Source organism: Eriocheir sinensis, chromosome 16 (assembly GCF_024679095.1).
Source record: "Eriocheir sinensis breed Jianghai 21 chromosome 16, ASM2467909v1, whole genome shotgun sequence".
Taxonomy (NCBI): domain Eukaryota; kingdom Metazoa; phylum Arthropoda; class Malacostraca; order Decapoda; family Varunidae; genus Eriocheir; species Eriocheir sinensis.
This window is the reverse complement of record NC_066524.1, coordinates 1,593,110-1,620,450: the sequence shown is the minus strand read 5'-3', so window position 1 is coordinate 1,620,450 and position 27,341 is coordinate 1,593,110. Positions and strand designations below refer to the sequence as shown.

At 44.1% G+C, this 27,341-nt stretch overlaps 1 protein-coding gene across 4 annotated transcripts in view; it reads left to right on the top strand.

Annotated features, from left to right (window-relative positions):
* LOC126999179 (DBH-like monooxygenase protein 1) overlaps positions 1 to 27,005 on the top strand; it is a 33,858-nt gene extending 6,853 nt beyond the window's left edge. The window contains exons 2-17 of one of the 4 annotated variants that reach the window (XM_050861509.1): positions 351 to 537; positions 694 to 801; positions 920 to 1,069; positions 1,206 to 1,376; positions 1,577 to 1,663; positions 1,825 to 2,014; positions 3,077 to 3,178; positions 3,388 to 3,551; positions 3,806 to 3,923; positions 4,105 to 4,229; positions 8,042 to 8,202; positions 8,512 to 8,636; positions 9,505 to 9,641; positions 14,778 to 14,877; positions 21,874 to 22,023; positions 26,650 to 27,005. In XM_050861509.1, the coding sequence (XP_050717466.1) occupies positions 352 to 537; positions 694 to 801; positions 920 to 1,069; positions 1,206 to 1,376; positions 1,577 to 1,663; positions 1,825 to 2,014; positions 3,077 to 3,178; positions 3,388 to 3,551; positions 3,806 to 3,923; positions 4,105 to 4,229; positions 8,042 to 8,202; positions 8,512 to 8,636; positions 9,505 to 9,641; positions 14,778 to 14,877; positions 21,874 to 21,974 (2,025 nt within the window). In that variant the 5' untranslated portion in view covers position 351 and the 3' untranslated portion in view covers positions 21,975 to 22,023; positions 26,650 to 27,005. Of the gene's footprint in view, positions 1 to 350; positions 538 to 693; positions 802 to 919; positions 1,070 to 1,205; positions 1,377 to 1,576; positions 1,664 to 1,824; positions 2,015 to 3,076; positions 3,179 to 3,387; positions 3,552 to 3,805; positions 3,924 to 4,104; positions 4,230 to 8,041; positions 8,203 to 8,511; positions 8,637 to 9,504; positions 9,642 to 14,777; positions 14,878 to 21,873; positions 22,099 to 26,649 lie in introns of those variants that run through there. The other 3 variants (XM_050861510.1, XM_050861511.1, XM_050861508.1) reach the window with 3 other exon arrangements.
* The last annotated feature ends 336 nt before the right edge of the window (positions 27,006 to 27,341 follow it).

Genomic DNA, 27,341 nt, shown 5'->3' with positions numbered 1-27,341 from the left:
TACAGGTAGAATATTTATAGACAAAACCAATATATAAATAAGAACAAGGACAACATAATTATACAAACAAATCGTTCATTAGCTCCGGAAATAACAACGCTTGGTTAATATACAGGACGAGTAGGCGTGCTCTGTTACCAAAAGTAGATTACATGAAAGAATTCAAATGATGTGGCGATAGTCAGGGCATATAATCATGTACAAGAGAGTTCAAAAGATGGATAAAAGATGAGACTACAAAAAAATAACTTATGTAAAAGCTTAAGAGGAGGCCGATCAACAAATGATGTATGTGATGAGATTGATAAGCTTTACGAAGCGTTTACATCGAAATTATTTATTATATTCAGTATGTGGTCGAATTCTAATTATTGGGCCACGGTGCTGCTAACGGCAATGGTGTGGGGGGTGACGGCGCGGGATGCAGGGAACACTCTTTCTGTCGCTGCCTATCAACACACGGCGATTTTGGACCAGCGAGGCGACTTCGTCATGAGGTGGACGCCCGAGGAAGAGAGCCTCAGGGTGGAGATCCAAGTGAGTGGCTGACTTTCTCCTTCCAATTTGTCTTATTTTATTAGGTTACTCTTCAACTGTGCACGTAAATCACCCACATTTGACAGTGCGTGGTCGTGTGTTATCTTTAAATGTGGTTACCTCCCTTTCCCTTCCTTCACGCCTCCTGCCCGTCAGGTGGCCACCAAGGGCTGGGCAGGGCTCGGATTCTCGCCCAACGGGGGTATGCGCGGGGCCGACATCACCCTGGGTTGGATAGACTCACACGGGGAGCTCCATGTTCATGTGAGTAAAAGATTCATCAAAGTACCAGGATCAGAGTTAACATTGCGTTTCTCTCTGACTTTCCTATATGACAACTGTATCATAACGTTGACCAACATAACCTTCTTCCCACCCGTAGGATCGTTACGCCCACGGCGAGACAACACCCGTGGTGGACCACTCACAGGACATGTTGGTGGAGGGCGGCTACCAAAACGACACCCACACCGTGATACGCTTCTCGCGGCCCTGGAACACCTGCGACAAGAGTCAAGACATGAAGCTTTCGGTGCGTGTGGGATCCGCGACGGGTTGAATGTTATACTGTTTGAACAATGAGGGAGAGATCGAGGGGGATGCGGGAAGGAAGAGAGTAACAGGAGGGCCCAGAGTCGTGAGTCAGTAAGTAATAACTCTCTTTTAAGGGGGATACGATGAAGGTTATCTGGGCCTTCGGTGAGGAAGATCCGGTTGACGAGATGGTGATGGAGCGACACGCGCAGCGAGGAGTCAAGAGCATCTATCTGAAAGAGCCGGGCTTCGCGTCACCGCCCCTCACGGAGGACATCGAGGCCTGGGACATCCGTGCACCAAACGTAATGCCACATAATCATATTCACCTCGTTATGCAAACAGACATAAAAGCCCAGCATTCCGGAAAGCCACAAACATATTACCTTGTCAGTCCCGAAAAAAAAAAGACATAACCCTGTCGATCTGGCTTTTTCAGTTTTTCGTCTGTATAATTATCATGTTAACTTACACGTCTTGCTTGGTAACTCCCTCCCCTCCGCAGGTGAGTCTACCTTCCCAGACAGACACAGTCTACTGGTGCAAACTCTACACGGCGCCAGATTACGTCAACGGTGCGCACATAATCGGGGTAAGATGATGCCGTTCCCTCCACTTTCCGTTAGCTCTTTCCCTCCAATAAAGTATTGAGGAACGACAATGGGAGTGGAAGTAAATGCATTATAGTGAAATGTATGCTACTCGTCCACAGCCTCCTCACAAAATGTGAAATTATCTCCGTTAAACAAACAGTTCGAGCCGCTCATCTCGAAAGACAACCTCGCCTACGTGCACCACATCCTCCTGTACACCTGCATCGGCTCCCCTTCCCACCTGGACAAGTGGGCGCAGCACGACGGCGTCCAGTGCTACACGTCTAACATGCCTCCCTCGTGGTACTCATGCAAAACAACATACATCGCCTGGGCGGTGGGCAGCGAAGGTGAGTCCGTCCGTCTCTCCGTAACGGTGTAGCGGACAGAGGGTAGGGAGACAAAACCAGTGATGGACGTGTGGATATACTTAATGTAATTACGCATGAAGAAATTACACGAGTGCTAAGGTATGTCATTCATTGGATTCTTCATGACAGAAAAGTGGTAGCTTTTGGTCTGGAAACGTTACTTACGCTCCACTCACTCCGTCACTGAGCTGGACCTGCCACCTGGTGGTCCTGCTGGAGCCCCTTCCAGAGTAAAACCTGCGGCGAGCTTAGGTCCAGCGAGACTTAATTGACATTTTTCTGTACAAAACTAGCAATACATCAGAGTTGCAATGGCCACTATCATGTTCACACCGAAAAATGTGAGTTCTGTAAATTATTAATGTCGTTGTAATGAGCACTGTTGGCAAAAGAAGAGCAGTCATCGATATATCCTACAACACTCCATCCCGTGGTTAATAGGAATGCATCAGTGCGGCCTCGTGGGTAAATATTTCCGCCATGCAAGAAAAGAGAATTCAAACAAGTCCGGCATGGTGTCATGCTCTCAATCTCTTATAATTAGTGATGAAAGGTAGTGTTGAAAATGTTTCCACTCAACACTCCCAGGTTAGCACGCCGCTGCCTCAACACGATGCGTTCCTCTGTCCCTCTAATCAGACGGCAGAAAGTATCATACTTATTTCATATTTCTAATTCAAATCATAATACACATTTTTATCATCTTGTGATATTACATTCACTATATGTAACTTTAGGAGAACAACATATAGCATATGGCGATTGTTTAAGTGGAAAAATAATATATCTTAATTTCCTGTTTCTTGCATTTCCCCGTTTCTTAAATACTACTAGTAGGTCAAATGTCTCTATACCGTAGCTATGAGTAAAAATAAGTGATTTCTAAATAATAGTGAAAAACTTGTAAGAAAAATTATTTTGACGTACGCCGCTTGCATATTTTTTTGGGTAGTTCCACAAGGGCCAACAGATGGCAGGTTGGGCTCAGTGAAGGACCCAATTAGAGGTCATTTCTACCTTAACCCCACCCCCATCCTGCAGGGGAGATGTGGCCGGACAACGTGGGCCTCCCTATTGGGGGAGGGAATGACCCTAACTACTTCATGCTGGAGGTTCATTATGACAACCCTCGCCTAATGGAAGGTTGGTGGCGCGCCAGTTTTGTTCTCCTACGTGAGGAGGCACATTTAACGCAACTGTTTGCATCGATGTAGAGGAGGCAATCCAATAAAAAAAAAATATATATTTCTTAAAACTACAATTACATAAAAAAATATTTTATTAGAATAGATCTCCACACTCTGGAAGCATCATGTCACCAGGTCTATATTGAAATGCAATTCTGTTTTCAGGCGTCGTGGATGACTCTGGCCTGCGCTTGCTCTACACGAAGAAGCTGAGGCAATACGACGCAGGCGTCTTGTCGGTGGGCCACGTGGTTCAAAAGGGCCTGGTCATTCCTCCCGGGCAGGCCTGGAGAACCATCGGCCACTGCGGCAGCCCATGCCTCGAGGCGGTAAGTATCATAATATTAAATATTTCGTCACGCGGGTAGTGTTATGACCCCGGTCATAGTTTGACCCTTCTTATGTACCGTGAACGTGAGAATATACTCATAATAGCTCAGTTGATCTCCTATTTGGCCTCTGGAAATATTTGATATGATATTCTTTGTGGCTTGGGAAATACCGCAAGGGGAGCCCGATACGTTAAAGAATATGGATCTCTAGAAGCCTTCGGACATAAAATCAATGCCTCTCCTCCCCACAGGTCCTGCCTCTTGAGGGGGTCAAGGTGATCCAGGTCTTCCAACATGCGCACCTCCTCGGCAGGGGACTGACCCTGAGACACATCCGTGGCCATAGAGAACTCCCCATCATTGCCCAGGGTAAGCATGTTCTTGTTTTTTTTCCCAAGTAGAGTTTTCCAAGGCTGACTCAAGCTTCCACTCTTATTTCTTCTTTTCTATTTCAAACGTACCTGATTCTGGATAACATATCAAAGTTGGCGCGTGTGTCCTTGTCAGTGCATTCAGTCTCTCTGTGTCACGTAAAAGTTTTCCCTTGCAGATCTAAATTATGACTTCAACTACCAGATATCCAGGAGACTAAAGAAGGAAGTGACTGTGCTGCCCGGAGACTCCTTCATTCTTGAGTGCCTGTATGACTCCAGTGGCAGAACAGACCCAACCTTTGTTAGTACCGAAAACTTTCTCTTCTCTTTGTAGTTTTGGGTCTTATGAATATGCAAGACTGTCGGGTGTCAGTGCTTATCTTTACTATTGGGTTATATAATTCATTCATAGCTTGTTCACATTTTCCTATTTCATCATACGGAATGAACTTATTGCTGTTACTCCTCCCCTTCATGTTCAGTAATATTTCACAGCACTTTTCTGTTACGTGTGGCGTCACAGTTGAGTTTTGTGGATATGGCAATAAGTAATATTTATTGTTCCAAACTGAAACAAAGATGCATTCTTTGCAAAATGGTTGTATATATATTTTTTTTTTACAACAATAAAAAAAAAGCCCGCTACTCGCTGCTCCTAAAAAAGAAACAAAAGAGGTGGCCGAAAACAAGATCAAATACGGGAGGAGATATGTCCTGATACCCTCCTCTTGAAAGAGTTCAAGTCGTAGGCAGGAGGAAATACAGATGAAGGAAGATTGTTCCAGAGTTTACCAGCGTGAGGGATGAAAGAGTGAAGATGCTGGTTAACTCTTGCATAAGGGGTTTGGACAGTATAGGGATGAGCACGAGTAGAAAGTCGAGTGCAGCGGGGCCGCGGGAGGGGGGGAGGCATGCAGTTAGCAAGTTCAGAAGAGCAGTCAGCGTGGAAATATCGATAGAAGATAGAAAGAGAGGCAACATTGCGGCGGAATTTAAGAGGTAGAAGACTATCAGTATGAGGATGAGAGCTGATGAGACGAAGAGCCTTAGCCTCCACTCTGTCCAGAAGAGCTGTGTGAGTGGAGCCCCCCCACACATGAGATGCATACTCCATACGAGGGCGGACAAGGCCCCTGTATATGGACAGCAACTGTGCAGGGGAGAAGAACTGGCGGAGACGGTACAGAACGCCCAGCCTCGAGGAAGCTGAGAGATGAGATATGAAGTTTCCAGTTGAGATTTTGAGTTAAGGATAGACCGAAGATGTTTAGTGTTGAGGAAGGTGATAGCTGGGTGTTGTCAAAGAATAGGGGATAGTTGTTTGGAAGATTGTGTCGAGTGGATAGATGGAGAAACTGTGTTTTTGAGGCGTTGAAGGACACCAGGTTCCTCTTGCCCCAATCGGAAATAATAGTAAGGTCTGAGGCTAAGCGTTCTGCAGCCTCCAGCCTTGAGTCGTTAAGTTCCTGTAGGGTGGGTCTTCTATTAAAAGAAGTTGAGTAATGCAGAGTGGAATCATCGGCGTAGGAATGGATAGGACAGTTCGTTTTGGAAAGAAGATCATCCATGAACAACAGAAAGAGAGTGGGAGATAGGACAGAACCCTGAGGGACACCACTGTTAATAGATTTAGGGGAAGAACAGTGACCGTCTACCACGGCAAAAATAGAACGATCAGAAAGGAAACTGGAGATAAAGGTACAGAGAGAAGGATAGAAACCGTAGGAGGGTAGTTTGGAAAGGAAATATTTGAGCCAGACCCTATCAAAAGCTTTTGATATGTCCAGCGCAATAGCAAAGGTTTCACCGAAACGGCTAAGAGAGGATGACCAAGAGTCAGTTAAGAAGGCTAGGAGATCACCAGTAGAACGCCCCTTGCGGAACCCATACTGGCGATCAGATAGAAGGTCAGAAGTGGAAAGGTGCTTTTGAATCTTCCGGTTAAGGATTGATTCAAAAGCTTTAGATAGACAAGACAGTAAAGCTATAGGACGGTAGTTTGAGGGATTGGAGCGGTCACCCTTCTTAGGCACAGGCTGTATGAAGGCATACTTCCAGCAGAAAGGAAAGGTAAATGTTGACAGGCAGAGGCGAAAGAGTTTGACCTGGCAGGGTGACAGCACGGAGGCACAGTTTTAAGGACAATAGGAGGCACTCCATCAGGTCCATAAACCTTCTGAGGATTCAGGCCAGAGAGGGCATATAAAACATCATTTTGAATAACCTTTATAACAGGCATAACGGAGTCAGAGGGGGGATGAGTAGGAGGAATATGCCCAGAATCGTCCAGAGTGGAGTTTTTAGAAAAAGGTTGAGAGAAGAGTTCAGCCTTAGAGATAGATGAGACGGCAGTGTTGCCGTCAGGACTCAGGAGTGGAGGGAAAGATGAAGAAGTGAAGTTGGAAGAGATGTTTTTGGCTAGATGCCAGAAGTCATGGGAAGAGTTAGAGAAAGCAAGGTTTTGGCATTTTCTATTAATTAAAGATTTTTTGGTTAGTCGGAGAATAGATTTGGCACGATTTCGGGCAGAAATGTAAAGTTCATAATTAGCATTAGTTTGAAGGCTCTGGTGCCTTTTGTGAGCTGCCTCTATCATTGACAGCACGAGAACAAGTGTGATTAAACCAAGGCTTTTTAGCGTGAGGAGTAGAGAAAGAACGAGGAAGGTATGCCTCCATTCCAGAGACAATCACCTCTGTGATGCGCTGAGCACACACAGAGGGGTCTCTCTATCCTGGAAGCAATAATCATTCCACGGGAAATCGGAAAAGTACATCCTCAGGTCGTCCCACCGAGCTGAAGCAAAATGCCAGAAGCATCGCCTTTTCGGTGGGTCCAGAGGGTGTACAGGAGCGATAGGACAGGATACAGAAATAAGATTGTGATCGGAGGAGCCCAGCGGAGAGAACAGTTTGACAGAATAAGCAGAAGGGTTTGAGGTAAGGAAGAGGTCTAGAATGTTAGGCCGGTCTCCAAGACGGTCGGGAATACGTGTAGGGTGCTGGACCAACTGCTCTAGGTCGTTGAGGATAGCAAAGTTGTAGGCTTGTTCACCAGGATGGTCAGTGAGAGAGGATGAAAGCCAAAGCTGGTGGTGAACATTGAAATCTCCTAGGATGGAGATTTCAGCGAAGGGAGAGTGGGTCAAGATGTGCTCCACTTTAGAATTCAAATAGTCAAAGAATTTTACATAGTTGGTAGAGTTAGGTGAGAGATAAACAGCACAGATGTATTTAGTAATAGAATGACAATGAAGTCTTAGCCAGATGGTAGAAAATTCAGAAGAGTCAAGGTTGTGGGCATGAGAGCAAGTGATGTCGTTGCGCACGTAGGCGCAACATCCAGCTTTGGATTGAAATTTAGGATAAAGATAGTAGGAGGGAACAGAGTAGAGATTGCTGTCAGTAGCCTCAGCAACCTGTGTTTCGGTAAGGAAGAGAAGGTGAGGTTTAGAGGAGAGATGATGTTCCACAGAATGAAAATTAGAGCGAAGACCGCGAATGTTGCAGAAATTGAGAATAAAGAGGTTCGAGGAGTTATCAAGACATCTCTCGGGTCGGCAGCCAGAAGGGGAGTCTTCCCTGGGGGAATTTGTGGTCCCCCCCCTGGCGGGGACTCCGAGGCTTGATGTAGGTGCGCCATTTTTGAAATTTTAATTTTGGGAAAGGTGTATATGTTGTGTGAATGTAGTGTGGTGTGGATAAAGAGAGGATCTGTCTTTAGAGAGCATGCTGAACTACTCTCCGGTGTTGGTGAGACAATAGGGAAACGGTTAGTGAGGACATGGGAAGGGGAGGGCTTCAGCTCCCTTCTCACCTCCCATATATACCTCACCGAGAGTGGCTTGCGCCCGTTCGGTAGGTGTCTTCCTACCTACTCCAGCCCACTGGGGGTTTTAATAGCCGTATCACTACACTTACTGATTACAACGACGGTTAAAGTCTCAAAAATTATATAAATGAGAAAAATCATCCCAAACTGATTACAGCTGGAGTTACATAAGTGCATAAATGGCTTACACTAATATGTAAACACTAAACTTTCCGTATATACATTATAAATTAATTAAGTGTGATGGTAATGAGGCCCTTCGATTAAGAAACAACTCTTCAGGGCGGCCCTGGCTCCAGGGATGAGATGTGCCTGGCCTTCCTGCTGTATTACCCCAAGGTGCCCCTGACCAACTGCGAGTCACACCCCGCCCTGGGGAACATCTACCGGCCACTCGGGGTGAAGAACATCCAGACACTGAATAAGTTAGTACACAACAAAATGTACGTTCATAAAATTGTGTATCATGAGAGTGAACTTCTCTTTAACCCTTTGCAAATATATTCATTAGTAACTACTGGCTCATTTCCTTACAACGTTTTGTTTCATTTCAGAAACAGAACCTATTTTTGGGAAGAGTGTGTGTGTGTGTGTGTGTGTGTGTGTGTGTGTGTGTGTGTGTGTGTGTGTGTGTGTGTGTGTGTGTGTGTGTGTGTGTGTGTGTGTGTTTGTTTAAGTCGTGCACATGGCAAATATAATTAAATCACCTTCTTTCCAACAAGCAACTGTAATTTCAATATTCATCAAAACAGGGAAGTAAATGAGGAGAGGGAGAGGAAACTGGTGGAGGCACTCTTGGAGAGGGAGGAGAGGCCAGCTATAAAGGAGTACGATTTTGGAATGATCTACAAGAGTATGGCAGTCCATGAACCAAGCTGTAAGTGCATGTGAAACTGAATTTGAACACTCCTGCTTTCAGTCACGGGTCACCATGTTATGTTTTATGGCTAACTGTATGTCTGTGCGTTAGTCTACGTTTACCTGAGTATTATATCATATGGCAAACCTGTCTAATTTAGTCAGTCATTCTTTTAAACAGTTGTTAGCCTTTTTGTTAGTTGTTTTTTTGTGTTTTTGATTAGGCGCGAACTGTTATCTCACGTCAGGTCCGGTGTTCCGTTGCCTGCTTTCTCCAGTTGATAGAAGTCGTGAGACAATACAATAGCCTTTTAGTTAAGTGATGTGTGTTATGTGTTGGCCGAGCGGTAGCCGTTATAAGTTCACTTTGAGTTCACTTTATTTACTCTCTCTCTCTCATGTAATTAAAACAGTTGTGGCTTTGTAACTATATTCACAGTCTTAACTATAGTGTGGAGGAGTCACGCACAACACCTCCAAGCAGTCCTCTGCTCTCGCCCCCCGCCCGCTATCTTCTACCGGCTTCTCTTGGTACAGGAACGGCCAGCGGGCAGCATGCTTGCTGAATCAACACCATTCCCACGGCAAGGAGCACCTCCTAAGCACAACGTAGCGTCTGTGTGTAACGTCCTGGCGCCACTGGGCCATGGCGATACGACATACATTCACACATTCACATTATGTTATAATATACACATTACACAGTATTACAGTGTTAGCTAGATATGGTAACACAATGGCACATGGATATGGGAGGACGAATAGATCACAGGATAAGGCATAATTGTTTAACATTAAAAGATGAATCATTGCTAGGCAAACGTTGCATCAATGAACACAGAAATTAGAAGTTACTTGGTTGACCATTTTATTTTCCTTCCTCGCAGCATTAAGTAACAAGACCTTGTACGACATTTTCCATGATAAGAAGACATGGAGAGACAAGGGCAGGATGCGGGCTCTGCAGAAACTAACTGAATATGGCTCTCATCGCATGAGGTGTCGTATTAATAGCCAAAGCCAGGTAAGGTGGTCTGTGTCAGTAGTGAAGTTTTGTACGTTTGTAATTATGAAGACTTTATCACACCGGTGTGCAGGCCCATAATTATAAGAATGGCTGAGTGTCTGAATGGATAGCGTGACAGCGCCGCGTTCTGGACGACGCCAGTTCAATCCCCGCCCGGTGCCACCAAGCTGAGATTTTTCAGCCGCCGCCGAGTGGCTGAAAACTATCCACATGCTGTCCAGAAGACCACCTATCAACCCGGACTCTAGATTCTAGGATTAAAGATGAGCTCCGGGAGGGCAGCATGAGCCAATGCAAGATGGCGTCACTATAAACTCTCACCTGTCCCAGAACGGGCTGGCCTGACCATCAGGCCCCATCGGGAAGAAGCCTTGGGCCGACCATCAAGATTCACCGGGAAGAAGCCTACCGGCGCAATAGGCCACGACGTAAAAAATAAAAAATAAAATACACTACATTAACATACAACATTTACACTACATGTACAAACAACATTTACACTACATTTACAAACAACATTTACACTACATTTCCAAACAACATTTACATTATATTTACAAACAACATTTACACAGCAGGAGTAGGTAGGAAGACACCTACCGAACGGGCGTGAGCTACTCCCGGTGAGGATATATGGGGAGCGAGGAGGGTGCTGAAACCTTTCAAAGGCCCTTCCTATGTCGTCACTAACCGTTTCCCATTTGTCTCATCAACACCAGGGAGCAGTTCAGCATGCTCTCTAACGACAGATCCTCTCTCTTTCTACACCACACTATATTCACACAACATACACATCTTTTCCCAAAATTGAAAATTAAAAATGGCGCACAACAACACTGCCTCGGAGTCCCCGCCTGGGGGGGGGGCATAAATCCCCCCAGGGAGGACTCCCCTTCTGGCTGCCGACTTGAGAGGTGTCCTGATAACTCCTCGAAACTCCTCCTTATCAATTTTTGCAACATTCGCGGTCTTCGTTCTAATTTCCATTCTGTGGAACACCATCACTCCGCCTCTAAACCTCACCTTCTCTTCCTCACCGAAACACAGGTTTCTGAGGCTACTGACAGCAACCTCTACTCTGTTCCCTCCTACTATCTCTATCCTCAATTCCAATCCAAAGCTGGATGTTGCAACGACATAACTTGCTCTCGTGCCCACGACCTTGACTCTTCTGAATTTCCGCCATCTGGCTAAGACTTCATTGCCATTCTATTACTAAATACATCTGTGCTTTTTATCGCTCACCTAACTCTACTAACTATGTAAAATTCTTTGACGACTTGAACTCTAAAGTGGAGCACATCTTGACTCACTCTCCCTTCGCTGAAATCTCCATCTTGGGAGATTTCAATGTTCACCACCAGCTTTTGCTTTCATCCTCTGGTGAACAAGCCTACAACTTTGTTCTCCTCAACGATATATGGAAGTTGGCTCAGCACCCTACTCGTATTCCCGACCGTTTTGGAGACAGGCCCAACATTCTAGACCTCTCCGTTGGGCTCCTCCGATCACAACCTTATTTCTGTATCCTGTCCTATCGCTCCTGTTCATCCTCTGGACCCACCGAAGAGGCGATGCTTCTGGCATTTTGCCTCAGCTCGGTGGGACGACCTGAGGATGTACTTTTCCGATTTCCTGTGAAATGATTACTGCTTCCAGGAGAGAGACCCCTCTGTGTGTACCCAGCGCATCACAGAGGCGATTGTCTCTAGAATGGAGGCATGCATTCCACGTTCTTTCTCTACTCCTCATGTTAAAAAAAGCCTTGGTTTAATCATGCTTGTTCTCGTGCTATTAAAGATAGAGAGGCAGCTCACAAAAGGTTCCAGAGCCTTCGCACTCCTTCTAACCATAAACTTTACATTTCAGCCCGGAATCGTGCCAAATCTATTCTCCGACTTACCAAAACCTCTTTCATCAATAGAAAATGTCAACACCTTGCTTCTTCTAATTCTTCCCGTGAGTTCTGGCACCTAGCCAAAAATATCTCCACCAATTTCACTTCTTCTTCTTTCCCTCCTCTCCTTAACCCTGACGGGAGTACTGCCGTCTCATCTATCTCTAAGAATGAACTCTTCGCTCAAACTTTTTGTAAGAACTCCACCCTGGACGATTCTTGGCATATTCCTCCTACTCATCCCCCCTTTGACTCTTTCATGCCTGTTATTAAGATTCTTAAGAATGATGTCTTCTATGCCCCCTCTGGCCTCAACTCTCAGAAGGCTTATGGACCTGATGGAGTGCCTCCTATTGTCCTTAAAAACTGTGTTTTCGTGCTGACACCCTGCCTGGTCAAACTTTTTCGTCTCTGCCTATCAACATCTACATTTCCTTCCTGCTGGAGGTATGCCTTTGTACAGCCTGTGCCTAAAAAGGGTGACTGTTCCAATCCATCAAACTACCGCCCTATAGCTTTACTTTCCTGTCTACCTAAAGCTTTTGAATCAATCCTTAACCGGAAGATTCAAAAGCAACTTTCCTCTTCTAACCTTCCATTTGATCGCCAGTAAGGGTTCCGCAAGGGGCGTTCTACTGGCGATCTTCTTGCTCCCTTAACTGAATCTTGGTCATCCTCTCTTAGCCGTTTCGGTGAAACTTTCTCTGTTGCGCTAGACATATCGAAAGCCTTCGATAGAGTCTGGCACTAGTCTTTCCTTTCTAAACTGCCCTCTTTCGGATTTTATTCCTCTCTCTGCTCCTTTATCTCCAGTTTCATTTCCGGACGTTTTATCTCTGCGGTGGTAGACGGTCACTGTTCTTCCCCTAAACCTATTAACAGTGGTGTTCCACAGGGCTCTGTCCTGTCACCCACTCTCTTCCTGTTATTTATCAGTGATCTTCTTTCCATAACAAACTGTCCTGTCCACTCATACGCAGACGATTCCATTCTGCATTATTCATCTTCCTTCAAAAGAAGGCCATCCCAACAGGAAGTACACGACTCCAGACTCTAAGCTGCAGAACGCTTAACCTCAGACCTTGCTATCATTTCCGATTGGGGCAGAAGGAACCTTGTGTCGTTCAATGCCTCAAAAACTCAAATTCTCCACCTATCAACTCGACACAATCTTCCAAACACCTATCCCCTATTCTTCGACAACACTCAGCTGTCACCTTCTTCAACACTAAACATCCTTGGTCTATCCTTAACTGAAAATCTCAACTGGAAACTTCATATCTCCTCTCTCGCTAAATCAGCTTCCTCGAGGTTGGGCGTTCTGTATCGTATCCACCAGTACTTCTCCCCCGCACATTTGCTATCTATATACAGGGGCCTTGTCCGCTCTCGTATGGAGTATGCATCTCACGTGTGGGGGGCTCCACTCACACAGCTCTTCTGGACAGAGTGGAATTTAAGGCTCTTCGTCTCATCAGCTCTCCCCCTCCTGCTGATAGTCTTCTACCTCTAAAATTCGGTCGCGATATTGCGTCTCTCTCTTCTATCGCTATTTTCACGGACTGCTCTTCTGAACTTGCTAACTGCATGCCTCCCCCCCTCCCGCGGCCCCGCTGCACACGAATTTCTACTCATGCTCATTCCTATACTGTCCAAACCCCTTATGAAAGAGTTAACCAGCATCTTTACTCTTTTATCCCTCACGCTGGTAAACTCTGGAACAATCTTCCTTCATCTGCATTTCCTTCTCCCTTCGACTTGAACTCTTTCAAGAGGACATCTATCCTCCCGAAATTGATCTTTCTTTCGGCCACCTCTTTTGATTATTTTTATAGGAGCAGCGAGTAGTGGGCTTTTTTTTATTAGTGTTTCCTTTTTTTGTGCCCTTGAGCTGTCTCCTTTATTTAAAAAAAACATTTACAAACAACATTTACACTACATTTACAAACATTAACAGTACATTAACAAACAACATTCACATTACATTTACAAACAACATTTACACTGTTTACAAACAAGATTTATATTACGTTTACAGACAACATTTACACTACATATACAAACAACATTTGCACTACATTTACAAGCAAAATTTACAGCACATTTACAAACAACATTTACGCTACATTTACAAGCAAAATTTATGGCACATTCACAAACAACATTTACACTACATTTACAAGCAAAATTTACAGCACATTTACAACTAACATTTACGTTATATTTACACTACATTTACAAACAACATTTACATTACAACTACAAACAAAATTTACACTATTTACAAACAACATTTGCACTACATTTATAAACAACATTTACGTTACATTTGCAAACAACATTTGCACTACATTTACAAATAACATTTACATTACATTTACAAACAACATCTGTACTACATTTACAAACAACATTTACGTTACATTGACAAACAACATTTGCACTACATTTACAAATAACATTTACATTACATTTACAAACAACATTTACATTAATTATAAGATACCCCCAAACAACATTTACAAAACCACTGCATTTTTCCATACACTGTAAATAGCGTTGATATACTACACAGCTACTATGATATAACCACACCTCCCAACACCTCAATTACTCTAACAGAATCATAGTTTTTAGTTTACCAGTGACTTAGTGCAGTGCGTTTTGCATGAGATGAGGAGGGAGTGATGTATCTATTGACAATTCTGCTATATTGATATTACGGTTAGTTTTTTTTTTTTTTTTTTTTTTTTTTTTACGTCTTGGCCTATTGCGCCGGTAGGCTTCTTCCCGGTGGATCCTGATGGTCGGTCAAAGGCTTTTTCCTGGTGGGGCCTGATGGTCGGCCCAGCCCGTTCTGGCGCAGGCGAGTGTTTATAGTGGCGCCATCTTGCATTGGCTCATGCTGCCCTCCCGGAGCTCATCTTTAATCCTATAATCTAGAGTCCGGGTTGATAGGTGGTCTTCTGGACAGCATGTGGGTAGTTTTAAGCCACTCGGCGGCGGCTGAAAAATCCCAGCTTGGTGGCACTGGTCGGGGATTGAACTCGCGTCCTCCTGAACGCGGGGCCGTCTCGCTATCTGTTCAGCCACTGCTTGCTTAACTGACCTATTCTTACACCTTAAATACGCTTTTTAGCATACAATTGGGGTTCTAAACTCTTTCTTTTATGTTCCCTTCCGCCCTTCCCATTCTCTCCCCTAATCACATAAGTAACTGGTATTATTTTTTTCAGTTTCATGACTATGAGTACCCACACTTCACCTCAATCAAAGCGCTGGACAGTGAATGTTCAGAAGCCCACGAGTCTCAAGTCTACCATCTCGTACCCTCAGGTGAGTCACACAAGGGAGAGAGACTCAAACAAATATATGTGTACGGACAAATAAGAAAGTAAATACCCAAACAAACTGTGACTGGTGATTTTTTTTTCTTACAACAAAGGAGACGACTCAAGGGCAACAAAAAGAGTGTAGAAAAAAGCCCGCTACTGGTCGGTCCCACAACAGAGATAAGTAAAGAGTGTCGAAAAGAGAGGTTAATTTCGGGCGGAAAGGATTCTTGATACACTCTTCTTGAAGGAAGTCAAGTTATAGGCAGGAGGAAATGCAGACGAAGGAAGGCTGTTCCAGAGTTTGCCAGTGTAAGGGATGAAAGAGTGAAGATGCTGGGTAACTCTTGTATAAGGGGTTTGGACAGTATAGGGATGAGCTAGAGTAGAAAGTCGAGTGCCGCGGGGCCGCGGGGGGGATGGGGGGGTTAGCAAGTTCAAAAGAGTAGTCAGATTGAAGATATCAATAGAAAATAGAAAGAGAGGCAACATGGCGGAGGAATTTAAGAGTGTCAGTATGAGGAGGGAAGTTGATGAGACGAAGGACCTTGTTTATTATAATTTCATTTTGCCAATAAAGACGCTGAGGCAGTCCAACTATGTCCTTATTTAATATATTAGTATAGCTTATATATAATATGAAGCCTGATTTCGGAGCCCCCCCACACATGTGATGCATACTCCATACGAGGGCGGACAAGTCCCCTGTGTATGGACATCATCTGTGTGGGGGAGAAAAACTGGCGGAGACGATATAATACAGAACGCCCAACCTCGAGGAAGCTGATTTAGTGAGAGAGGAGATATGAAGTTTCCAATTTTTTTTTTTTTACAGCAGAGGAGTCAGTTAAAGGGCATAAAAAAAGGTAACACATGTGGAAAAAAAGCCCGCTACTAATTGCTCCTATAAAAAGTTAGAGGAGTGGCCGAAAGATAGGTCAATTTCTGGAGGAGAGGTGTCCTGATACCCTCCTCTTGAAAGAGTTCAAGTCGTAGGCAGGAGGAAATACAGATGAAGGAAGATTGTTCCAGAGCTTACCAGAGTGAGGGATGAAAGAGTGAAGATGCAGGTTAACTCTTGCGTAAGGGATTTGGACAGTAAAGGGATGAGCTTGAGTATAAAGTCGTGTGTTGCGAGTCCGCGGGAGGGTAGGAGGCATGCAGCTAGCAAGTGCAGAAGAGCAGTCATCATGAAAATATCGATAGAAGATAGAAAGAGAGGCAACATGGCGGCGAAATTTAAGAGGTAGAAGACTATCAGTATGAGGAGGAGAGCTGATGAGACGAAGAACCTTAGACTCCACTCTGTCCAGAAGAGCTGTGTGAGTGGAGCCTCCCCGACACGTGAGATGCATACTCCTTACGAGGGCGGACAAGGCCCCTGTAAATGGATAACAACTGTGCGGGGGAGAAGAACTGGCGGAGACGATACAGAACGCCCAGCCTCGAGGAAGCTGATTTAGTAAGATAAGATATATGAAGTTTCCAGTTGAGATGTTGAGTTAAGGATAGACCGAGGATGTTTAGTGTTGAAGAAGGTGACAGCTGAGTGTTGTCAAAGAATAGGGGATAGTTGTTTGGAAGATTGTGTCGAGTGGATAGGTGGAGAAACTGTGTTTTTGAGGCGTTGAAGGACAGCAAGTTCTTCATGCCCCAATCGGAAATAACAGTAAGGTCTGAGGCTGAGCGTTCTGCCGCCTCCAGCCTGGAATCATTTAGTTCCTGTAGGGTGGGTCTTTTATTAAAATAAATTGAGTAATGCAGAGTAGAGTCATCGGCGTAGGAATGGATAGGACAGTACGCTTTGGAAAGAAGATCATCAATGAACAACATAAAGAGAGTTGGAGATAGGACAGAACCCTGCGGAACACCACTATTAATAGGTTTAGATTTTGAGTTAAGGATAGACCGAGGATGTTTAGTGTGGGGGAAGGTGACACCTGAGTGTTGTCAAAGAATAGGGGATAGGTGTTTGGAAGATTGTGTCGAGTTGATAAGTGAAGATATTGAGTTTTTGAGACGTTGAAGGACACCAGGTTCTTCTTGCCCCAATCGGAAATTATAGTAAGATCTGAGGTTAAGCGTTCTGCACAATTTGCAGCCTCCATCCTGTAATCGTCTTCTTCCTGTTGAGTTGGCCTTCTATCAAGAGAAATTGAGTAATACAGAGTAGAGTCATCGGCGTAAGAATGAATAGGACAGTTCGTTTTGGAAAGATCAGAATGAACAACAGAAAGAGAGTGGGAGACTGAACAGAGCCCTGAGGAACACTGCTGTTGATAGGTTTAGGGAAGGAACAGTGACCGTCTACTACAGCAGTAATAGAACGGCCAGAAAGGAAACTGGGGATAAAGGTGTAGAGAGAAGGATATAAACCATAGGAGGGTAGTTGGAAACCAAAGATTTGTGCCAGACCCTATCAAAGGCTTTTGATATGTCTAACGCAACAGCAAAAATTTCACCAAAACGGCAAAGAGAAAATGACCAAGAGCATGTTAGGAAAGCAAGAAGATCACCAGCAGATCGCCCCTTGCGAAACCCATAATGGCGATCAGAGAGAAGGTCAGAAGTGAATACATGCTTAAGAAACTTCCGGTTAGAGATTGATTCAAAAGCTTTAGATAGACAAGAAAGTAAAGCAATAGGACGGTAGTTTGAGGGATTGGAGCGGTCACCCTTCTTAGGCACAGGCTGTATGAAGTTGAACTTCCAGCAGGAAGGAAAGGTAGAGGTTGATAGGCAGAGGCGAAAGAGTTTGACCAGGCAGGGTGCCAGCACGGAGGCACAGTTTTTAAGGACAATAGGAGGCACTCCATCAGGTCCATAAGCCTTCTGAGAGTTGAGGCCACAGAGGGCATAGAAAACCTCACTCTTAAGAATCTTAATAACAAGCATAAAGGAGTCAAAGGTGGAGCTGTTACAGAAAGTTTGAGAGAAGAGTTCAGCCTTAGAGATAGATAAGACAGCGGTGCTGCCTTCAGGGTTAAGGAGAGGATGAAAAGATGAAGAAGTAAAATTGGAGGATATATTTTTTGGCTAGGTGCCAGAAGTCACGGGAAGAATTAGAAAAAAGCAAGGTTTTGACATTTACTATTTATGAAAGAAGTTCTGGTTAGTCGAAGAATGGATTTGGCACGATTTCGGGCTGAAATAAAAAAAATTATGGTTAGCAGGAATGTAAAGGCTCTGGTACCTTTTGTGAGCTGCTTCTCTATCTTTGACAGCACGAGAACAAGCATTATTAAACCAAGGCTTTTTACTTTTTAGCATGAGGAGTAGAGAAAGTACGTGGAACGAATGCTTCCATTCCAGAGACAATCACCTCTGTAATGCGCTGGGCACACACAGAGGGGTCTCTATTCTGGAAGCTGTAGAGGCCAGTAGGAGCACAACAAACACTTTTCTCTGCAGTGCAGTTTATTTGCAGTGCAATTAAATTGAGTAACAGCAATAAGTAACAAGGGCTGCGCCAGTCGTCAGTAGCCAGTGGTCCGCTTCCCCTGATTCGCCGCCGCCGTCGTAGGCCTTCCCAACAGCGGGCACTCCGGACTCCGGCACACAGCCGACGGTGCCTCGCACAGAACCTTGAAGGCCTTCTTTGCGGGGCCTCCTTCTGGTGTGCTTGCTGGCGGCCAACTGCCCCTCTCATAATCGGGAACAGCTTCTTCACCTCGCTTCATTCCTCAGGCCTTTCCGTTGCTAACACAGCGCGCATGCCTCACATCATCTGAACCACCTCCTCAGCCCGAGTCCGAATCTCACATCACTTAAATGAGAAGAGGCTATTAATTACACAAACGAGCAATTCTCTCTCCCTCTCCCTCTCCCTCTCTCTCTCACTCTCACTCTCGTTTTAATCACCCAACAATCCATTCTCACTTCCACACACATACAGAAGCAATAGTCATTTCACGGGAAATCGGAAAATGACATTCTCAGGTCGTCCCAGCGAGCTGAAGCCCAACGCTAGAAGCATCGCTTCTTCGGTGGGTCCAGAGGGTGTACAGGAGCGATAGGACAGGATACAAAAATAAAGTTGTGATCAAAGGAGCCCAACGGAGATAACAGTTTGACAAAGTAAGCAGAAGGGTTTGAGGTAAGGAAGAGGTCTAGTATGTTGAATCTGTTTCCATGACGGTCGGGAACACGTGTAGGGTGCATAACCAACTGCTCTAGATCGTTGAGGATTGCAAAGTTGTAGGCTTCTTCTCCAGGATGGTCAGTGAAGGATGATGAAAGCCAAAGCTGGTGGTGAACATTGAAATCTCCTAGGATGGAGTTTTCAGCGAAGGGAGAGTGGGTCAAGATGTGTTCCACTTAAAGAGATCAAGTAGTCAAAGAATTTTGCATAATTAGTAGAGTTACGTGAGAGATAAACAGCACAGATGTATTTACTAATATAATGACAATAACGTCTTAGCCAGATGGTGGAAAAAATACTAAAGAGTCAAGGTCGTGGACCTGATGGAGTGCTTCCTATTGACCTTAAAAATTGTGCTTCCGTTCTGACACCCTGCCTGGTCAAACTCTTTCGTGTCCGCCTATCAACATCTACATTTCCTTCCTGCTGGAAGTACGCCTTCATACAGTCTATGCCTAAGAAAGGTGACCACTCCAATCCTTCTGACTACCGCCCTATAGCTTTACTTTCCTGTCTATCTAAATCTTTTGAATCAATCCTCAAACGGAAGGTTCAAAAGCACCTTTCCACTACTAACCTTCTATCTGATCGCCAGTATGGGCTCCGCAAGGGGCGTTCTACTGGCGATGTTCTTGCTCTCTTAACTGACTCTTGGTCATCCTCTTATAGCCGCTTCGGTGAAACTTTCGCAGTTGCTCTACACATATCGAAAGCTATCGATAGAGTCTGGCACATTTCTTTGCTTTCTAAACTGCCCTCTTACGGTTTCTATCCTTCTCTCTGTTCCTTTATCTCCAGTTTCCTTTCCGGTCGTTCTATCTCTGCTGTGGTAGACGGTCACTGTTCTTTCCCTAAATCTATCAACAGTGGTGTTCCACAGGGCTCTGTCCTATCACCCACTCTCTTCCTGTTATTCACCAATGATCTTCTTTCCATAACAAACTATCCTATCCGCTCATAAACAGACGACTCCGCACTGCATTAGTTAATTTCTTTCAACACACGACCCTCTCAACAGGAGTTAAAAAACTCCAGACTGGAAGCTGCAGAACGCTTAACCTCAGACCTTGCTATCATATCTGATTGGGGTAAAAGGAACGTTGTGTCCTTCAATGCCTTAAAGACCCAATTTATTCACCTATAAACTCGACACAATCTTCCAAACACCTATCCCCTATTCTTCAACAATACTCAACTGTCGCCTTTTTCAACACTAAACATCCTCGGTCTATCCTTAACTCAAAATCTTAACTGGAAATTTCACATCTCTCTCAGTGAATCAGCTTCCTCGAGGTTGGGCGTTCTGTATCATCTCCGCACATTTGCTATCCATATACTGGGGCCTTGTCCGCCCTCGTATGGAGTATGCGTCTCACGTGCGGGGGAGCTCCACTCACACAGCTCTTCTGAACAGAGTAGAGTCTAAGGCTCTTCGTCTCATCAGCTCTCCTCCTCCTACTGATAGTCTTCTACCTCTTAACCCGTGGGCGTCGGCTATGGGAAAGCCGAGAAGTGTCCGATAAACAGCAATATTACACTGCATTTTGAGACTAAGAAAAGAGCATGGAACGTATATCAGAGTACTCCTTTCATAACCATAAAGCCGTTAAAATATTTACTTATACTCAATCTCCATTCTTTTTGGGTGGTGTTTGTTACAAAATAAACAGTTTCGTGACACGTGGCATCTAGCCGAGAGTCGCTTGTTGTCTACTTTAGAGAATTTGACAAGTGATTACTGTATGGATAGCTAATTTAGTCTGCCATGACCTTACAGCACCACATATGACAAAAAAGCCCACCTCAAGATCAATCAACTATCACAATAACTCAGTTCATGCATGGTGGGTTGCTCTGTGCCGCCACCACCTACAATTAGCTCGAATTAGGCGTTTTGAGCCGAGCCCAAAACTGGGTCCGCCGTTTCAACGGACCGATTCGCGCGAGCCCAAAATTGGGTCTACCGACGCTGCCGGGTTAATTACTTTCCGCCGCCATGTTGCCTCTCTATCTTTTATCGATATTTTCACGCTGACTGCTTTTTTGAACTTGCTAACTGCATGCCTCCTCCCCTCCCGCGGCCCCGCTGCACTCGACTGTCCACTCTAGCTCATCCCAATACTGTCCAAACCCCTTATACAAGAGTTAACTAGCATCTTCACTTTTTCATCCTTTACACTGGTAAACTCTGGAACAGCCTTCCATCGTCTGTATTTCCTCCTGCCTATAACTTGACCTCTTTCAAGAAGAGTGTATTAAGACACCTCTCCACTCGAAATTGACCTCTCTTTTGGCTACTCTATACTATCTTCTGTTGTGGGAGCGGCAAGTAGCGGGCTTTTTTGCTACACTCTTTTTGTTGCCCTTGAGCCGACTCTTTTGTAGTAAAAAATAATGTTTACTACATATAATGAGGCAATATATGTTAAAAGTTAAAGTCAATGATATATGCAGCATTCTGGCAAGCAATAAGGACTGCATGATGGTCCACCCTCTCATTTTCTGACATTAATAATACCCTCAGACCTCTGAATTTTGATATATTAAAATTCTATGCTTTCAGGTTAAATACTTTCCCAGCCATATCAAACTTCTCCCTTCCAATATTTCAGCCTATAGCCCCGTATCTTCACACTCTTCAAACATTGTCTTGCAGGTATTGCAAAACTCTACGCATGTACGATTCCAGACTTTTCAGAGGGAAGACATACTAACTAAAATGTTATGCTTTCAGGTTCATTTACTTTCCCAGCTTCATCATGACCTTCCAAGACTTCAGAGCCTGTACCTTTACCTTAAATGACAATTTTCCATATATTTTCTGGTATTGCAACTTTCATACGATTTCACACTTTTCAGAGGTGCCAAAGGAAGGTTCGTCCAGCCATGCCCTGCAGCCAGCCATCCCTCATTCCCTCCTGCTCGGCTCTGTGTCTCTCCTGTTCGTTCTCCTCAAGTAAAGCTTATTGGCCCCGAGGAACGACCTGCTGGATCTTCTACTGAATACATGTAATCTAATAAGGGAACGTTCAGGGGTAGCCTACTTTACCTTGCCCCTGGTCGATAAAGAATTATAACCATTTAGCATCGTGTTATCAATCTGCTTCCGTAAAATAATAGGAATAAAATGATGCAAATCAAGTAATAAGGAAGTAATGGGAGTAATATAATGGCAATAGTGTCAATAAAATACTGGCAATACTATGATGATAATAAGATAATGGCAATAAAAAAGTGCCAGTAAAATAATAGCAATAAAAACAATGACAATAATATGAAGGCAACAAGACAATGCCCATAATATAAAGACAAAAATAGTGTCAATGAAAATGTCAATAAAAATAATAGCAATAAAAACATTTCTGGTTACAACTCTCAGAAGGCTGATGGACCTGATGATGTGCCTCCTATTGTCCTTAAAAACTGTACCTCTGTGCTGACACCCTGCCTGGTAAAACTCTTTCGCCTCTGCCTGCCAACATCTACCTTTCTTTCCTTTTTTTTTTTTTTTTTTTTTTTTTACAGCAAAGGAGACAGCTCAAGGGCACAAAAAAGTAAACATTAATAAAAAAAATGCCCGCTACTCGCTGCTCCTAAAAAGAATCCAAAGAGGTGGCCGAAAGATAAGTCAGTTTCGGGAGGAGAGGTGTCCTGATACCCTCCTCTTGAAAGAGTTCAAGTCGTAGGCAGGAGGAAATACAGATGAAGGAAGATTGTTCCAGAGTTTACCAGCGTGAGGGATGAAAGAGTGAAGATGCTGGTTAACTCTTGCATAAGGGGTTTGGACAGTATAGGGATGAGCATGAGTAGAAAGTCGAGTGCAGCGGGGCCGCGGGAGGGGGGGAGGCATGCAGTTAGCAAGTTCAGAAGAGCAGTCAGCGTGGAAATATCGATAGAAGATAGAAAGAGAGGCAACATTGCGGCGGAATTTAAGAGGTAGAAGACTATCAGTATGAGGAGGAGAGCTGATGAGACGAAGAGCCTTTGCCTCCACTCTGTCCAGAAGAGCTGTGAGTGGCCCCCAGCCCCCACACATGAGATGCATACTCCATACGAGGGCGGACAAGGCCCCTGTATATGGACAGCAACTGTGCAGGGGAGAAGAACTGGCGGAGACGGTACAGAACGCCCAGCCTCGAGGAAGCTGATTTAGTAAGAGATGAGATATGAAGTTTCCAGTTGAGATTTTGAGTTAAGGATAGACCGAGGATGTTTAGTGTTGAGGAAGGTGATAGCTGGGTGTTGTCAAAGAATAGGGGATAGTTGTTTGGAAGATTGTGTCGAGTGGATAGGTGGAGAAACTGTGTTTTTGAGGCGTTGAAGGACACCAGGTTCTTCTTGCCCCAATCGGAAATAATAGTAAGGTCTAAGGCTAAGCGTTCTGCAGCCTGCTGGAAGTACGCCTTCATACAGCCTGTGGCTAAGAAGGGTAACCGCTCAAATCCCTCAAACTACCGCCCTATAGCTTTACTTTCCTGTCTATCTAAAGCTTTTCAATCAATCCTTAACTGGAATATTCAAAAGCACCTTCCCACTTCTGACCTTCTATCTGTTCGCCAATATGGGTTCCGCAATGGACGTTCTACTGGCGATCTTCTTATTCTCTTAACTGATTCTTGGTCATCCTCTTTTAGCCGTTTCGGTGAAACTTTTTCAGTTGCGCTACACATCAAAAGCTTTCGATAGGGTCTGGCACAAGTCTTTGCTTTCTAAACTGCCCTCTTTCGGATTCTCTCTCTCTCTCTGTTCTTTTATCTCCAGTTTCCCTTCCGGCCGTTCTGTCTCCGTTGTGGTAGACGGTCACTGTTCTTCCCCTAAACCTATCAACAGTGGTGTTCCACAGGGCTCTGTCCTATCACCCACTCTCTTCCTGTTATTCATCAATAATCTTCTTTCCATAACAAACTGTCCTATCCGCCCATACGCCGACGACTCCGCTCTGCATTACTCAACTTTTTTCAACAAAAGACCCTTTCAACAGGAATTTCAAGACTCCAGACTGGAAGCTGCAGAAAGCTTAACTTCAGACCTTGCTATCATTTCCGATTGGGGTAAAAGGAACCTTGTGTCCTTCAATGCCTCAAAAATATCTTCCAAACATCTATCCCCTATTCTTCAAAAACATTCAACTGTCACTTTCTTCAACACTAAACATCCTCGGTCTATCCTTAACTCAAAATCTTAACTGGAAACTTCACATCTCCTCTCTCACTGAATCGGCTTCCTCGATGTTGGGCGTTCGGTATCGTCTCCGCCAGTTCTCTTCCGCTCAGACGCTTTCCATTTATAGGGGGCTTGTCCGCCCTCGTATGGAGTATGCATCTCACGTGTGGGGGGCTCCACTCACACAGCTCTTCTGGACAGAGTGGAGCCTAGGGCTCTTCGTCTCATCAGCTCTCCTCCTCTTACTGATAGTCTTCAACCTCTTAAATTCCGCCGCCATGTTGCCTCGCTTTCTATCTTCTATCGATATTTTCACGCTGACTGCTCTTTTGAACTTGCTAACTGCTTGCCTCCCTCTTCCCGCGGCCCCGCGGCACACGACTTTCTACTCAAGCTCACCCCTATACGTACTGTCCAAATCCCTTATGCACGAGTTAACCAGCATCTTCACTCTCTCATCCCTCACTTTTGTAAACTCTGGAACAATCTTTCTTAACCTATATTTTCTCCTCGACTTGAATTCATTCAAGAGGAGGGTATCAGGAGATCTCTCCTCCCAAAATTGACCTATCTTTCGGCCACTCCTCTTGAGTCTTGTTGGAGCAGTGATTGGCGGGCTTTTCTTCATCATTGTTTCTTTTTTTTTCCCCACGAACAGCTTCCTCTGCTGTTAAAAAAAACTCTTCTTGCGAAATTTATCTTTCTTTCGGCCACTCCACTAAGCTTTTATAGGAGCAGCGAATAGCGGGCTTTTTTACATTATTGTTGCTGTAAAAAAATAAAAATAAAGGATGACAAGCAGACGCTATTGAAACATTAATTTTGTCTCTATGTACTAAACTCTCCGCCTTTGTTTATCTATTCTTTTCCTAACACTGTATAACCAACAGTCGCTATGTACACGTTAATTTTGTCTCTGTACCTATGTACGTTACATACAACAGGCACCTTGATATATCACTTACACTTCGCACACACAAACAGTTACAGTCAGTCAGTAACACTCTGTCTTCCCAACCTACCCACTTATATACGTTACTCAGTACAATAGTCACCTGAAATATCACTCACACTCTCAATGTAATGGCCCGAAATGTAATACAATTGTAATGGTATTTCTCACAATTTAATATATATATATATATATATATATATATATATATATATATATATATATATATATATATATATATATATATATATATATATATATATATATATATATATATATATATATATATACTGTAAAGTGGGGCTATGTGGGACGCCAGGGGCAATGTAGGCCATTATGGGGTAATGCGGACGAAATAGTCCTATATGTTGGTAATACAGGTTAGAATGCCTTATAAGTGTTCAATTGGATCCTTAGACATTAATGTCAATTGTGGAGAAGAATATAGGTAATGTGACATGTATTAAAATTTTTTTACTTTTTTTCCAATTCTGATGTTTTAAGGGTACTATTTTCAGAGTAAACTGCTAAGGTTAATGACGTCCTATAGTTTGTTTCTATAATATCCAGCTTTGAACTATATACAAATGTGAGTCCAGTTTATGTACTTGCAGCAGTGTGACACGATGAGTGCTTAAATAGGAAAGTTACTATTTTTTTTTTATCAACCGGGGCCATGTGGAACAGCCCCTGGGGCAATGTGGAACACCCTCTGGGTGTAATGTGGAACGGCCATCTGCAGAGTGCAAATGAACCTCATTCTAATTTTCCAGCGATAGGTACCGAACAGAACAGATCCCAGTCTGCAGCCGAGCGTTGTGGGTTGCCAGTAGTCGCAGAGCTACACTGTTGCCAATCCAGCGAAACAACTCTCTCTCTCTCTCTCTAATAAGTGTGAGAGAGAGAGAGAGAGAGAGAGATTTGTTTCACTGGATTGGCAACAGTGCAGCTCTGGCGACTACTGGCAACCCACAACGCTCGGCTGCAGATTGGGATCTGTTTTGTTTGGTACCTATCGCTGGAAAATTATGAGGTTCATTTACATTGTGTAGATGGCCGTTCCGCATTACCCCCAGAGGATGTTCCACATTGCCCCAGTGGGTGTTCCACATAGCCCCGGTTAACAAAAAAATAATAACTTTCCTATTTCACCACTCCGTTTCACATTTCTGCAAAGGCACATCCCTGGACTACCACTGATCTGGCATCCCACAATGTCATCACCTATACTGCTAGAATATGTGACCTGTGGTGCCCTTTTTCACTTTAAGTGTTTCATTACAAAGGAGTTTCTTAATCCCCAGGTAATAGCAGATAAGGTAGGGGAGGGACAGTCCGGGGCAAGCGACTGTCTCGGGTAGGACACCCATACCCTCTCTGCTACTACCTAGGGATTAAGTAAATCCTTTGTAAAGAAACACTCAAAGTCAAGAAGGGTGGTCAAATATACTAGCAGTATAGGTGATGACAATTTTAGTGCAGGTGTCTCAACCACATTAAGATTGATCCACATTGGGTAGGCGGTGGCTGAAGTGGTAGCGTGCTGGGCCCACATTCACCGCGTGATGGACGACATGAGTTCGAATCCCCACGCTACCACCTCGGATTTTTCAGTCACCGCCGAGTGGCTTAAAACTACCCACATGCTGTCCTGAAGACCACCCATCAACCCGGACTCTAGAGGAAACCGTCCAAGAATCAAGAACGAGTTCCGGGGGGCCATGACGGGGTGGGACCGAGTACCATCCAGGCCCCTCAAGCAAGCCTACGGGCGCAATAAGCGGAGACGTAAACAATAAAAAACAAAAAACATTGCCCTAATTTAGCATGTCCCACATTTCCCCAATGCCTGTGGCAGAAAATGTTTTTAGTTACATTGATTATGGAAAAAGCATTTAGATTTCAATATATGTACATGAAAGTACATAGTTTTGTACGTCTTTTCATATGAAACAAAGCATATTAAATGTTACAAGATTTTCATTCCAGACCTTAGTAACCCCAAAACATCAAAAAGTGTCCCCCAGAGCCCCGCTCTTCGGTAATTATTTATATATATATATATATATATATATATATATATATATATATATATATATATATATATATATATATATATATATATATATCCCTCTCTCCCTCCCTCCCCTTCTCTCTCTCTCTCTCTCTCTCTCTCTCTTGGCAAATATTTATAATGGAATTATAATACCAG